The 14,692-nt window shown below is 44.7% G+C and overlaps 1 protein-coding gene across 1 annotated transcript in view; it reads right to left on the reverse strand.

The window, feature by feature from the left end:
* Positions 1-4,263: 4,263 nt before the first annotated feature.
* The window catches only part of LOC147712004 (calcium homeostasis modulator protein 2-like), a 56,333-nt gene continuing 45,904 nt past the window's right edge, over positions 4,264-14,692 (reverse strand). The window contains exon 3 of the mRNA XM_086922726.1: positions 4,264-5,360. Within this exon, the coding sequence (XP_086778852.1) occupies positions 4,944-5,360 (417 nt within the window). The 3' untranslated portion in view covers positions 4,264-4,943. The remainder of the gene's footprint in view (positions 5,361-14,692) is intronic.

A 14,692-nucleotide genomic window follows, 5' to 3' on the forward strand; every position in this document is an offset into this window, starting at 1 on the left:
CCCCCACGCCTTTTTAACACTGTATGTTGTGCTGAGTTTAAAGTCACAATTCCAGTCTGAAATAACAATGTGCTTTGGGAGATGCTGCCATTTAAAAGTGATTGTGAGCACCGTGAAGCAGAGGTGGTCCTCAAACTACTACAAATGCAAGTACTGCCTGTTCAGCTGCTGTCTGGTATAAATGAAATGGGCACTGCGCGGTGCAAGCGACAGAGCCGGTTAGTGTTAACCCAGACTGCGGTGTTGGATGATTCGGTGCGTCGTGAAACTTACGAGCGGTGCCCCCAGCAACTATGTGGTTACAGGTGTTGAAGTCAGCAGGCAGTGATGACGTCGTGAGCCAGGGCGGCGAAGTAAAATGAGGCGGTGCGGAGTGCGGTGCCCACAGGTCAGGGAGAAATACAGCTCCCTCCCACTAGGTTAGGACTGGAGCTGTGCTTCCGTATTGCTGCCGACACTTTAAACATGCTTATTTCAAAGTGGAATACTCTGCTAAAACAGTTTCCATTGATTTCAGGCTGAAAATGAATGATTATGAGTAAAATAAAGTGCCGCAAAAATGCGAATAAATTCCCATATTTGTGCCGCTAAATTTCTATATTTGTACCGCTAAATTTGCTACTCCATGTCGCAATATCCTGGGGGGTTTGATAAATGTGCATGGAAGGGGTAACATTGGGGACACTTGAGGTGGGGGTATGAGGGTATTTGTCAGAGACAGAGTTGGTGTCTTTTGCAAGAAAATGGGCTAATGGAATAGGAGGGTTCTGGGGTAGAAGTGGATATATCTTGGCAAGTGATTTTTGCACCAAAAAGAATGTAGATTAAGCTCATACAGTATGCCTCATATCTACTGCTCGCAATGGGTACATCTGAAAAATATACAGTAATAAAACCCAAAATATTCCATGAACAAAATAATAGGAATCCTTTTATAGAAAACTAGCAGCCCGTCCCGACGTTGTCCGGGTATGAATTGCTGCCGGCCAGTAGTATATTGTTTAGTAGGATTTCGTTTAGATAGCATTTCTTATCTGTGACAGGCCTGTGAAACTCTCCGATTCACAGTGCACTGCTGATGCACTTAAGAGTGCGCGTTCAGTAGTGTGTGAACTCGAGTTTCCCTACTTTATTTTTCCTTGCAATATTATATAGCGCGAACTCAACAACATGGCATGAGCACAATTTACATTACAGAAGAACACAATTCATTCAACGGGGAGACAAAGCGATTTGCCTGGAATCACAGGATGTTGAGCGGATGCTGAGATTCGAACGTAGCTCCCCAGCTCTAAAGTTCGCAATTCTAGAACTTGTGGCGGGAGGTGTGTCTAAAAGTGTATGTCGGTGCTGGCCATCAATGAGAGAGACCTGTGCATTTTTCAAATAGGTGGTGAAAAAAATATGAGTATGTTGCTGGAGATGTGGGCCGCCGTGCCACCAATGTACTTACCGGGGGAGGGTAAACACCCATTATTCCGCAACTTTCTTTCCGGATACCATTACTCTGCATACTTTCATTACGAAAGTACCATGACTCCGCAATACCATTATAACGCATGGCATTACATTTTATATGCTTTTACCACACATACATTTACAACGAAATTCGTTGTAAATGCATGAATGGTAAAAGCATGTTTTTTTTAATGTTTGGATAAGGTAAGTATAGGTATAGGGGTATATGTTTTGGGGTACTGAGGTGTATGTTTTGGGGTGTTTGGGTATTTTAAGGGTTCAGATATGGTTTTTGGTTATGGGGTACAGGGGTAGTTTTAGGGTTTTGGGATTGGTATGGGTTTTGGCGTACAGGGGTATTTTTAGGGTTCAGGGCTAAGTTTGGGTTTTGGGGTATAGGGGTATTTTTAGGGTTCAGGGTTAGGTTTGGGTTCTGGGGTACAGGGGTATTTAAAGGGTTCAGGGCTAGGTTTGGGTTTTGGGGTACAGAGGTATTGTTGGAGTTCAGGGCTAGGGTTGGGGGTACAGGGATATTTTAGGGTTCTGGGTTAGGTTTGGGTTTTGGGGTACATGGTTATTTTTAGGGTTCAGGGCTAGGTTTGGGTTTTGGGATACAGGGGTATTTTTAGGGTTATGGGGTAGGTTTGGGTTTTGGGGTACAGTGGTATTTTAAGGGTTCAGGGCTAGGTTTGGGTTTTGGGGTAAAGGAGGTATTTTAGGGTTCAGGGGTAGGCTTTGGTTTTGGGGTACAGTGGTATTTTTAGGGTTCTGAGCTAGGTTTGGGTTTTGGAGTACAGGGGTATTTTTAGGGTTCAGGGGTAGGTTTGGGTTTTGAGGTACATGGGTATTTATAGGGTTCAGGGCTAGGTTTGGGTTTGGGGTACAGGGGTATTTTTAGGGTTTAGGGATAGGTTTGGGTTTTTGGGTACAGGGTATATTGATAGGGTTAAGATGGGTTAGTGTTTAAGGGTGTTGGGGTATTTTAAGGAGTAAGGGTGGATTATGATTATGTGGTGCAGGGGTATTTAAAGGGAGCAGGGTGGGATTAGGATACAATATGAGACATGGCATGAAGGGCGGAACGTACCACACGCCCCCAGCGTTTGTCACGCCCCCAGAACACGCCCATAGTACAAAGCAGACACGCCCACAAGGGACTACTTTGCTGGCACGGTTCTTTAACCTTTTAAATATATATGGTGGGCGTCTGCATAGCCTATGTCCTTCTGCTGCAACTGCCCTTTCCAACGCTGTATTGGGTGTTGTGATTGGTGCTGTGATTTCCTGAGATTACCCGCCTCAAAGGTTTGGGCTCTCTCTTTATTATATTAGTATGGATTACTCTTTCAATTAATTAAAGGAAATTCTACAGAGCTCCTACAAACACTGACTAATCGAATAGATCTGGGTCTTTTGTGGTTAAAAGCACTTGTGTGTTGACCATAACCTTGCTTTCTATGTGTAGTTTTTCGAAGGCAGCAGTTTGTTGCTTTGGGGATTAGTGTTGTGCTGTGGCAGGGTTATAGAGGGGAGTAAAGGTGCAGTATAACAGCGGTACGAGAGTGATAATACTACAACAGGGAATACGCACTAACTAAATGTGAACATCCACCCCGCAATCCTCCAGGGTGTAGTATAACATTTATGTAAAAAGGGTCTGTTGAAACGGGATAGTACCCCTAGGTGATTTTTTAAAGGGTCTCCAATGTAGTGTGTTACTACCATGAATGGAGAAGGGGCCTTGGGCATGTATCCAATGAGGGACTATCCCTTTCACATTCCTTCCAGGGTATGTAAGCTTTCCCAGTCCAAAATCTCCTTCTCTGTCCTGTAAAGTCCATTATGCCATAACAGATGCAGCAGACCCCAGAGGCTACAGTGTGTTATGTTCCCAGACCTGTCCATGCATGCATGGTCTCCCTTTCTGAGGCCTATTTATTCATCAACCTCCATAAAGCCAGGCACTCAAGTAAAACTTAGATCTGCACAGGGAGTCACTGCAAGCTGAGGTGCTGCTGGCTCACAAGATTAGGAATGGCCCTGAAGCTACATATTGCTCTCACTAGTACCAGAGGGAAGATCCTTTGATTCTTTGTGGCACTGCAGAGGCAGAATAATGCAGAGAGTGGTCTTGAGGGAGCCCCAACCCCTGATGGTCTGCCTTAAACGAGGGGCAAATGACAAGACTTTGTTGGGGAGACCTTCCAATACAGGCCTGTCTGACCACAATGGGCCGCCCTTACAATGCTGTGGTGTGGGTGGAATACAGTTCTAGGAGGGGTCTGTGGAACTGCTGGAGACACTTAGGGGTCAATTAGGATGGCGGACGGATCGCCACCGCCATGTAGGCGGTGGCGATCCGTCGGCCATCCTTGGCCGTCCGCCACCAGGGTGGCGGTCACACCCTAATTGCAATGGAGGGAACACCGCTGCCACTGCAGACGGTCCCTCCACCTCGGGGGTGGCTGACGGACGCAGGTCCGTCCGCCATCATAATCGACCCCTATGTGTTTAACGGTCAGAGGGGTGGTGTTGTAGTGAAAATCAATAAGTAAGGGCCACACTGCCACATTCATTGGATACCAATTAGGGACCCAGACAGGAGCTGAATTTAGAAACATGGTCAGCCAATATGCTTGCTCTTGGACGTATACCAGATGGAAGAGTTTTACACATACTATTTGTTTTAATTCAGTTTACTGTTTCACTAAATAGATATTGAATTACTTCCTCCTAGCTTTCTTCAATCATTAACTATGTTATTTTAATTTACACACATGGGTCACAGAATCACAGCAGCAGTGCTTAGATTTAAATGTTTTATTTACAATTAACTGTAAAAAACAGATATTTACAAGTGAACATGCAAAAGGAATTGGTATGTACAGCAGGACTAATATATGGCCTGCTTCTCAAGTACACAATTGGCTGGAATTACAATCTACAACAATTATTTCATCTTGAGCACCGTTTGACACAGGTTTATTTGGATAAACCTTCTAGCCTAGGCCACAAAGGAACAGTCTCATAATATATGGCCATTATACCCTGAGAAACCTGCCCTCTTCTACTTTAAGTCTCAGCGCAAACCTCCAGTAAGAGCAGCAGGCCAGGAATATTGTTTTGATTCTTATCACAATAGAAACCAAGTTGACAGTGTGCCAACAATTTACATTTCCTCCGGAGTTCTAAAAAATGATTCCCATTTAAAAAAACAATGTTGACAATATTTTTTTTTAAATCAGTTAAAAAGGTATATAAAACCATAATCCATACCAGCAACAGTAACAGATGAATTTAGCACAGAACATATGGACGTTTTACAGTCTTTAATGAGGTAACTATGATGCCACTGGTGGTAAGCACAATACAGAAAAAGACTGAGCTAAAAGAAAAACAGACCTTATGTATAATTATCCATGAACTGAAATGTGTCCCCAAAAAAACACCATGCCCTGCTTCTATGTAAGCCTCTTTACAATATCTCAGACAGCCAAAAGTTCCATCTCCTTGCCGTTAGCATCAGATGCCTCGCCAGTAGCCTTCTTGGCCCACTTGTGGAGCCGGCTGTAAACTGGAAACCCATTGATCTCCTTGTACGTGTAGACCCCAGTAATGTCGTTCCACTGGAAGGTTGGTTGCACGTTCTCCACTGGGAATTCCTTGATCATTTCCTTCTCATCTTTGTCCAGGGCCACCATTCCGAAGAACTGCTTCACGTTGGCAGCAGCCAGAATCTTGGCATGGACCTCGGATGTACGATTGAAGAGTGTATTTTCAGCGGAGTTATATTTGGAACAATATTCTTCTTGTCGAAAGCTAATTTTGGAACTGCAATGCTTGAAACACTTCATGATGAAACCACTAACTGCAACACATGCGATCAAAAGCCATCCAATGATCTGAAAGACAAGAAAGCCAAAGTAAAATGGCAGTTGAAGATTAATTTTCATCTACAGAGTTTATATGACAAAGCTCCTTCAATGGGGGTTGCGGGGAGTGGATTAGGTATAGGGATAGGTGGCAACATCACAAAGCATTTATGTAGGCGAGTGGTAAGTGAGCAGCAGGTACACGTGTGTCCGCGGTCCCAACATGAAGCAATAATGAAATTGTAGCATGTCAACAGCAATGACACTAATCAGCTTGTCTGTTCCTTATAAAGGATCAACCTGAATTAAAGCATGCAGATGGACTTTATATACAGTCACAAACCATGGACTTCCTCACCACCTCTCTCATGACAACTAAACAAAAGGAAGCAGGGAGAGGCAGCCCGCAGCAGCAGAGAATAGAACCAGGAGAATGCTAGGGCCAGTGATTCCAGTTGTGGATATGTTATTAGAAGGATGACTTAGTCAACTTTGGGGAAGTTAATCTATCAGACTTATAAGGGTTGACACTGTAGGTCAATGCCCACGTTTCAGACCAACCACTGCCTTTGTGAGTTTTTTTATTTAGGATCTGTTGCACTTACATCTATTTTAAATCTTGAACGAGGAGGATGTAAGACTGATGGTTAAGATGTAAAGAATATATTCGGTTTGGGGTGACCGTATATTTTTTGATTTGGTGCTTGTGTATGAATGGATAACAATGGTTCCAATGGACATTTTCTATCAAATAAATCCTGATTTTTATAAGCATCTGCCCACTATGCTTCATAGGCCAAGTCATTTAATTACACAAGTCGAATTGTAATAATACTGTATATTATAATAATAAACATTTCCCTAAAATATGGTTTCAGTACACATTTGCCTAATCAGACCCCCCAGGATATATCGGCATGGATTCGCAAATTTAGCGGCACAAAAATGGAAATTTAGCGGTACAAATATGGAAATTTAGCGTCAATTTTGCGGCATTTTATGTGGTCATTTTTCCTACAAAAAACACAGATATCTTAGCTTTTTTAATTAAAACGTTTTGTGGATTTGACGTAGCACAGAGTTAAGAATCACGGTTATCATGAACTCGGCACATCCAGAAACGTATTATCACTTGCACACTAGTTTGTCCCCATGAGGGAGTGGTTTTTCCCTTCTCATATCAAATTGCATTATGAATGGAGCTTATGCTAACCAAGGCTGTGTTTTCACTGTCCCCCATCTATAGATCGATGTCACAGTACATCACGTAGAGCTTGCTGGTGCTTTTTACGTTCTATATAAAGATTTGGGAGATTCACATCAATAAACGATGAGTGTTCCAAGAAGGTTTCCCTCGCATTACCTAACCAAGGAGATTTCCACTTCCCAGGATACAACTGTACACTATATCAATTTACAAGCTCTATTAAAACTGTGAGAATGACAGAGAGGTCCGATGTAATACTGCCATGAGAGAATCTTCAAATATATTTTCTGGTAAAATGTTTCCTTTTGCTTGTTCCCTATTGGCAGGGCCACTGGAATTATGTCATTGTGCGGCTTTTGCGATTTTCACATTAATACAAATTTGCCGCATTTGACACATAATACATCATCTGCCACATTAGCTGCAGATTTTAATTTTGTGTTTCTAGCTCAAATGGTTAAAAAGTTGATAAGATATGCAGTGAGACGTGTTGCAGTGCAGTGAAAGGCCCTTTGCAATGGTGCACTTGCCACCTTTTTGTTGCTTATTGCTAAATGTGGGTATTAAAATGGCACTAAAGCGGTGCGACCAATGCCCAGACAATGTTACCAAGTTTAAAATGAAGAAATAATACTAATCATGCCACATAATTAGGCTTTTCTTGCTACATAATTTACTTAACCCTGCCACATAATTTGGCCCTCATCTGCCACATAATTCCGTTGGTCCTGACTATTTGTGCATATCCTAAGAACCAAACACCTGTATACAATGTACGATAGTCTTTATCGAACGCTCTATAAAAGGACATGTAATCATCTGTACAGGATAAGGCCCTTATTCCCCACCTTTAGAAGGCGAATCAATGCCTTCTAAACTATACTATTATGTTATGTTAATAAAATGTATTGAGCACACAAATACCCGGAGGTGTCTTGGCGCTAGGACGGAGGTAAGCCAGGAAGAGGATCTAATTCTGAAATAGGCAGGTTTTTAGATCCTTTCTAAAAGAGGTCAGTGATCTAGCCTTTCAGATATCAATTGTAAGAGTATTCCAAAGCTTTGCTGTACCATACAAAATACTTCTGCCTCCCCAGCATGTAGTTCGAATCCTTGGCACCCTCTTAAGTTTAGCGTCAGTGGAGCGTAGCTGTCTGACCGGATGGTACCAAGAAAAAAGATTTCTCGGTAACACTGGTCCGGTGTTGTTCAAGGCCTTGTAACCTAAACATAATGTCTTGAACTTAATACGGTGCGCTACCGGAAGCCAGTGGAGTCTACGAATTTCCTTAGCTACTGACTCGTATTTAGGGACATTCAGTATTAGTCTTGCAGCAGCATTTTGTACCATCTGTAGTTTTTTAAGGCACTGTTTCTGCATATTCAGGTAGAGTCTGTTGCAGTAATCTTCACAAGTTCGGTCACTACCGTTCTTTGGGAGTCGAATATAAGGTAATATCTTCTTCAGTTTCTTGATCAAGAAATGGGAGGTGGACACAATGGTATTGGTTTGCAGAGAGCCCGCCCGTCGACGAGTCTACTGAGTCTATCGGAGCGTGGTGTGCGGGAGGCTGCTGAGGCATTGCTCGAGATGGCTTTTACAGCGGGAATCGAAGCCGGTTGAGCCGCAGCAGCCGGGGGGCTCAGTTTGTCTCCCCGCACGCCCGCCTCTCGGTCGCGGCCGCCCACATTCAGCCGTTTCTGACCGCCGGCTTTCACCCGCCTGCTTTCACCCCGCGCTCGGACTGGCGGCTACGAGTGCCGCCCTAGAGATATCCAGCGGGAGATCGGGAAAGCAGCGGCGTCGGCGGCCGCAACGGGCACCAAGCACCAGGAAGCCAAGCAGTGCGAAAGTATCCGGCATCACACCTCATCGCCCCCGAGCCTGGGGGTCAACCAGGTCAACCAGGAGTCCATGCTGGTGCATCACCAGGGCCACAGAGCCGAGAGAGGCTGGTGAGGCAGTCACATCGTCGGGGGGCAGCTGACAGTGGTGGTTTGAAGCGTTTCGAAGCTGTGGCACCCAGGGTCACAGAGAAATCACCTGGCCCCAGGCGCCCTAAGCGCCAAGCCCCAAAGCTCCGTATTCCAAATTGCAGCAAGCTCCCCCTCGAGCCCCCCTGATTGAGCCGCACCCGCAGCGGTGAATAGGGTGGCAAGGGTGGGAGCCGGGCCGCGTGCACCGTGAAGGAGGAGGAGGAGTGAGGTTAGGAGAGAGGTGAGGGCGCTGCGGCCAGTTGCGCAGGCCCTGCCGCCGTCCGCCTGCCGTAGTGGTTGCACGGCCAAGACCGTCCGGACCGAAAGCAGGGGCCCAAGCAAACCCTCAAATCCTCCAGTCCACCAATCCATCATTCTGCCTACAGAGCCCCCAGAGTCCTCAAGTAAAGGGTTCTGCCAAAAAAAAAAAAAAAAAAAAAACCCTAGTCAGTGAGTGTGGAATTAAATCTCTAAACCACACAGCAATCTCGGAGGGGGATCCACAGGGGAAAACAACTTCTGCTAAATGAAGCATTGCCGGAACAGGGAACAATTCTAAAAGCGACAACGGTAACAAACATCTTCATCCGTATAAACGTCGCACCTTTCAGGAAACCAAGCAAACCCCCTGCCAGAACAAGAACCCAACAAATTACCATCCATAGCCGGCCACAGAGCCAGGGCACGCGCTTCTTCACGCAGGAGCTCAAAAAAGTAAGAAGAAGATCAGACCCCAAGCCAAGAGGAGGGCCTCACAAATGATATCAGAAACAGTCCGTCAAGCGGCGACAGACAAAAAAACAAACAAAAAAAACAAATCCAAACCATCAAAAGAGGAGGACTCTCTATCCAACAAAACAGTATACGGAGCAGGCCAAAGGAAGAGGCTGATCTCAGCACCCAGCCCAACAACAACAAAAAACGCCAAGCCCGAAAAATTAAACAGGGATTCGAAAATTATTTTTTCTAAAAGACCCAATGGCGGCAATATACGCTCCCTCAAAAGAATCCTCCCAGCTACCAAGTCCAATGCAGCCTGACAAATCACAAGCCACCGCTCCACTCACCCCTGCAAATTCCATCATTTTCATCTCAAAATGAATTACTTTTGGGGAAAAACACGGCTCAAATAGGTGTTAGGAAACTCGTGACAATAACAGCCCAGGTGCATCAGATAGCATCTACAACACCTGTCACAACCCTCATAACAAAAACCGGAGCGCCTGCTAAAACTCTCAATGTGATCGGAACAAAGACAGCTACTAATGTAGAACCAACGGAAACGACTAAAAACCCCACGGGGGAAAATAGAGAATGCGAAAAATTCAACCTCAGTTTCGAACCATCAAAAGCAGCACCGAAGGGACTAACAACTGCCACGGACCCAAAGGTCGGTAAGCTACCACCTGGTCCTAAGGAAGTGGGCAGATCAAACATAAAATGAACCAAGGAGGAAAAAATAAACCTAATTAAATCTGCAGCAAATGCAGCTCCTAAGGAAGCAGCGTGCAGTAAATCATTCTCCAACATAAATGACTCAAACTTGATAGAAATCTTGGAATCACTAGAATCTAACTGTCAGGATAATGAATGCCAAAGCCCAGGATCAAGAAAAAGAATATCACAAAGAAGATCCAAATTGGCTTCATCTACACCTCTAAGCCCACAGGGCGAACAAGATCTCCAGCACTCAGAACTAGTGGAGGCCGGTCATAGCTCCATAACAATTAAGCAACCAAACCTTTCTTCACCAATAAAAATCTCCTCTGAAAGCGGGTCAAGCCTTGGGCCGGAGGCCCCGTCGCAGCACTTTAAAGAATATTCCAACATGCAATGGGCTCAAACTCTGATCCACACCCTTGAACAAGCCATAAGGGTTTTAAATTTTCATTCAGACAAAATGGGCATCCAAATTGATCTTGTAAATCTTATAGCCAGCCACATCTCAGGCGTAAACAGCAAAATAGATTTAATAACATCCCTACTAACAAAAAGGGAAAATTTGGATCAACAAAGACACACCAACAAACAATTATCCACCTGCTGTTGCAGCCCCATAATCGAGAAACTGGCAACCCTCCCTGAAATTTTAAAAGACGTCCTAGGGGCAGTAAAACAATCTTACAACAGCAAACAGTACACAAACCACCAAAAAAGCGTCGACCAAGAGGTAAGAGCTAATTGCATCGAAGTAATAACAAAAGGAATAAATGATACCCACGAAGAATCAGTGAAAATAGAGCCAGAGGCACAACTTAATCTAATAGATTTTCAACCAGACGCCCCAGAGGACCCTTTTAAACCAGCAGTTGTGGCAGTCAAACCGACAAAACGGGAAAGAAAGCACGCAAGAAAGGCCCGGCTCAAAAACAAAAAACAGCCTAGGCCCGCCTCGGAATTTTTTTCACCACTATTCATAGTAAAATCACCTAGGGAAAAGAAAAAAATTACGTCCCCCCCTTCCGGGGCGGCACGACCTGCAAGTGACCAACCTCAAGCTACCCAGCCTCCCATCCCAAAGCAACAGGGCACCAGCCATACCTCCACATTTCAAAATTCTCCCCAAGTCATACAAGGGGACTGAAGCCTCCTCTAGAGGACAAAGTAGCTCAAAAAGCCATCCGGGTAGTGCAGCAACAAGGAGGAAAAGCATTATCCAACAAAGGAGCGGGGCAAGGAAAAAAAATCTTGCATACATCGGGCAATAGAATCCCGGGGAGCTGCAAAGGCCCGAGTACACAACAATGTGATTTCCAACAAGAAGAAATAAATAAGGGGTCAGAATTAGAAAAACAGAAACCTCCTCTAGTGAAGGCGTTGGAGGCTCCAACACCACTCAAGCCTCAAAACTTCTCCAAATTAATTGCTGTAACGATAAGGGGAAAGGATTGCCACTGTAAGCTCCTCAACCGGGATCAAGCGGAGTCGCAAATAGGGAAAACAGTCCAAAAAACTCCGGGAACACCTAAATTGAGATCAGAGGCGACAACTATAGACACCATTCAGTATGATCCACAATGTGGACAAAACACGTTATTAACTTCAACATTCAAAGGCGGAAGAAAGGAAAACGTACCCCTCTCGCACAATGATCAAATTCAATCAGATGAGTTCAAACTGAAACTGTCTTTCATTCCCGAATACTCGACAAAAGGAACACAAGACACATTAAACAGAGGAAACCTCTTGAGGCTGTTTAACGAAATCCAAGAATTAAAAGGAATCCGCTCGTGTGACCTAATATCGGTTGAATTCAAAGAAACAACCGGGAGGGGAGCTGAAGAGACCCTGACAACCTGGTCATCTAAGGACCTGGTGGATAAAATAGTATCAACGACTGGAAGGTTCGGAGCATGGGGAATTATGTTAAAGGCTTATATTAAAGGTATCCGCACCCCCTCCTCAGAAATCCAAAAGAAGTGAATAGCTCAGGTAAAAGTCAGTCCACATGCGTACGTGGTGCGCGTGTCAACTCACCAGAAGCTCCCTTCAGCAAGAATAGGCACTTCACAAGAGAAAGCCCTGGCAAAACTGAGGGCAGTTCACAGGACACAAGGGACTGGTCCTGGATTCCCAGAACACTAAACAATAAGCATTCCTAACCAAGCAAAGAAAAGCAAAATAACAGAAAGGAGGACGGCCCCCATAGTGGAAGACGCGTGTTCAGCCAACATCTCGCTCTGTTCGTGGAATGTTCACGGATTTAATGATATGGGGCAAGGCCACAAAACCGTATCGTTCTTCACCCAACAAGATATAATCTTGCTCCAGGAAACCTGGAACCTGGTTGCAAGCCCAAATCCAGGATTCATAGATCATCATTGCCTGGCAGAAAGACATTCAAGTTTTGGACATCCGAGAGGGGGCCTATCAACATTCATCATACAAAAATTTTATTGGGCAACGGAAGAAATAGACACGGGGGCCAACTGGATCCAAGCAACTAAAGTAAGCAGCAACGAACCAAAGAGGCAACTCCTACTAATCAACGTTTACATCCACCCAGAAAGAAAAAGCAGAAGGGAAAACATATAACCTTAGTTAAATTATTAACATCATTGCAGAGAAGCCATGAGAACTGCCAAATAGTGATCTCAGGCGACTTCAACAGCAACCTTTTAGTGACTCAGCCGGGAAGTAAAAGAAAAGCAACTCAGGGAGCGAGAGCATTAGTGAGCAAATTAGAAGCTCTCGACCTGACAATTGTGAACGGCAACGCTTCGGGGGATATTCCAGCTGCTGTAACATACCTGAGCGGAAAGGTCTCCTCAACGATAGACTTTATAATTATTAGTAATACCTTGCTCCCACAAATCAACAACTTTAGAATCACTCCACGAGCCGAAAGTGATCACCTTCCGTTCATCCTAAACATGAACAATAAAGTTAAGTTTGCACAAAAAATCAAGTCCATCATGCAACCGCCTGAAAAATTCAATCTTCGAAAGTTAAAATGGCGGGCAGTGGCACCCCTATCCATTCAGGAGACAGTCAAGGCTTTCCTGGATACACAGGACTCCCAATCAGAGAATGATTGCGTCAACACCTGGGAGCAGCTGGCTCAGTTTTTAGTTCATAAATTTCCAGTCTCTCCGGGACGCATCCCAAGAATGGTGACCAGAAGCGACCCATGGTTCAACCAAGACCTTAGAATTAAAAAAAGAGAGATCGCGAGAGAAGTGCGACTTCAATTACAAGCAGAAAAAATGGGTCATAAATCAGAAAAAACGAAGCTGCACGCATTAAGGCGTACTTACAGGAGGAACCTGGGGAGAGCAAAAACAGCGCATAAAGGGTCCATCTAGCTGCAATTACTATCGGCTAGTAAAAAGCCCAATAGCAGCATTTTTTGGGGCATAATAAACAAATTATCAACCGGCCCAAAATTTCGGCAAGAAGCAGGAATTGGTGCAGAAACATGGATTGCCCATGTGCAATCCCTTTATAATAAGGCAGAGACGGGTCTCGAAGGAAGGCCCCACGGGCAAGTTCTCGATCAGAAAGAAATACAAGCCTTCCCCACCCCGGATCATGCGGAAGGTAGCTCACTACAATCAGAGTCACCCACCAACGAGCCAAACACCCTGACTAATGCGAAGGAGCTAAGAGGGCTCATACTGAAACTCTAGTCCGAGGGAGCGGCTGGGCCAAACGCCATTCCTAACGCCATTTTTAAGAACAACCCAGAGTTTTGGTCTTCCTACCTTACCCCAATCTTCAATGAGATCTACACTCAGTCCAACATCCCGGCTTCCAGGAAGGGGAATATCATCCACCCCATATTCAAAAAGGGAGATCACCGCAAGCCGGAAAATTATAGACTAATCTCATTGATAGATGTAGAAGCAAAACTGTATGCCTCGTGCCTGCTAATTCAGCTGCAAGGTTGGATGGAAGAAAAAAACATAATCCCAAAGTTTCAGACAGGATTTAGGCAAGGAATGGGTACCATATCCAACTTTGCTATCCTAACACTTCTAACAGAACAAGCATTTACAATGCAACAGTTTCGCCTTTGCAAAAGTTAGATCTATTGGCATTGTAAATGACAAAATTGTCATTTATGTGTTGGTTTTGAAAACGGATAAATAAATGGCATTGTCATTTACAATGCAAATAGCTTAATCTCTCGCAAATGCCACACACAGACCCACACCTACACACACACAGACCGACACCTACACACACACAGAACCCCCTCCACACACACAGAGCCCGCCCCCCACACACACAGAGCCACACGTATGTCAAATAAAAATGTGATACCAGATCGCTGAACTGCAAGTGTACAGTCCAAATTGGTTGAAATGTTTTGGGATCGAACTCGGGAGGGCCCAGTGAGAAATAAAGAAAGGTAGTTTGGTTTTAATTTCTATGGCAGTAGTTAGGGTTGTGGAAAGATGAACATTCATCAACTCAATTGGAAGCTTAAAACACAAAGCCGACAAAAAGATGTCAAGCACAGACTAGAAGTCACAGACAGCAGGCAGGAACCGCCCACCCACTGCCTGTGTCTGAAGGGTACCAAGAGAGTGGGATCATTTTCAGTCCAAGCTTCAGAGGGGGCCATCGCCTCCATAAAACCCAGAAGCGTCATCTGATCACTCGTCAGCAATTTACCTCGCATCCCTCCTCGTCGGTAGCTACCACCATGCTGGTAATCAATAAAGTGCAGACT

Source organism: Lissotriton vulgaris, chromosome 5 (assembly GCF_964263255.1).
Source record: "Lissotriton vulgaris chromosome 5, aLisVul1.2, whole genome shotgun sequence".
NCBI classification, from domain to species: domain Eukaryota; kingdom Metazoa; phylum Chordata; class Amphibia; order Caudata; family Salamandridae; genus Lissotriton; species Lissotriton vulgaris.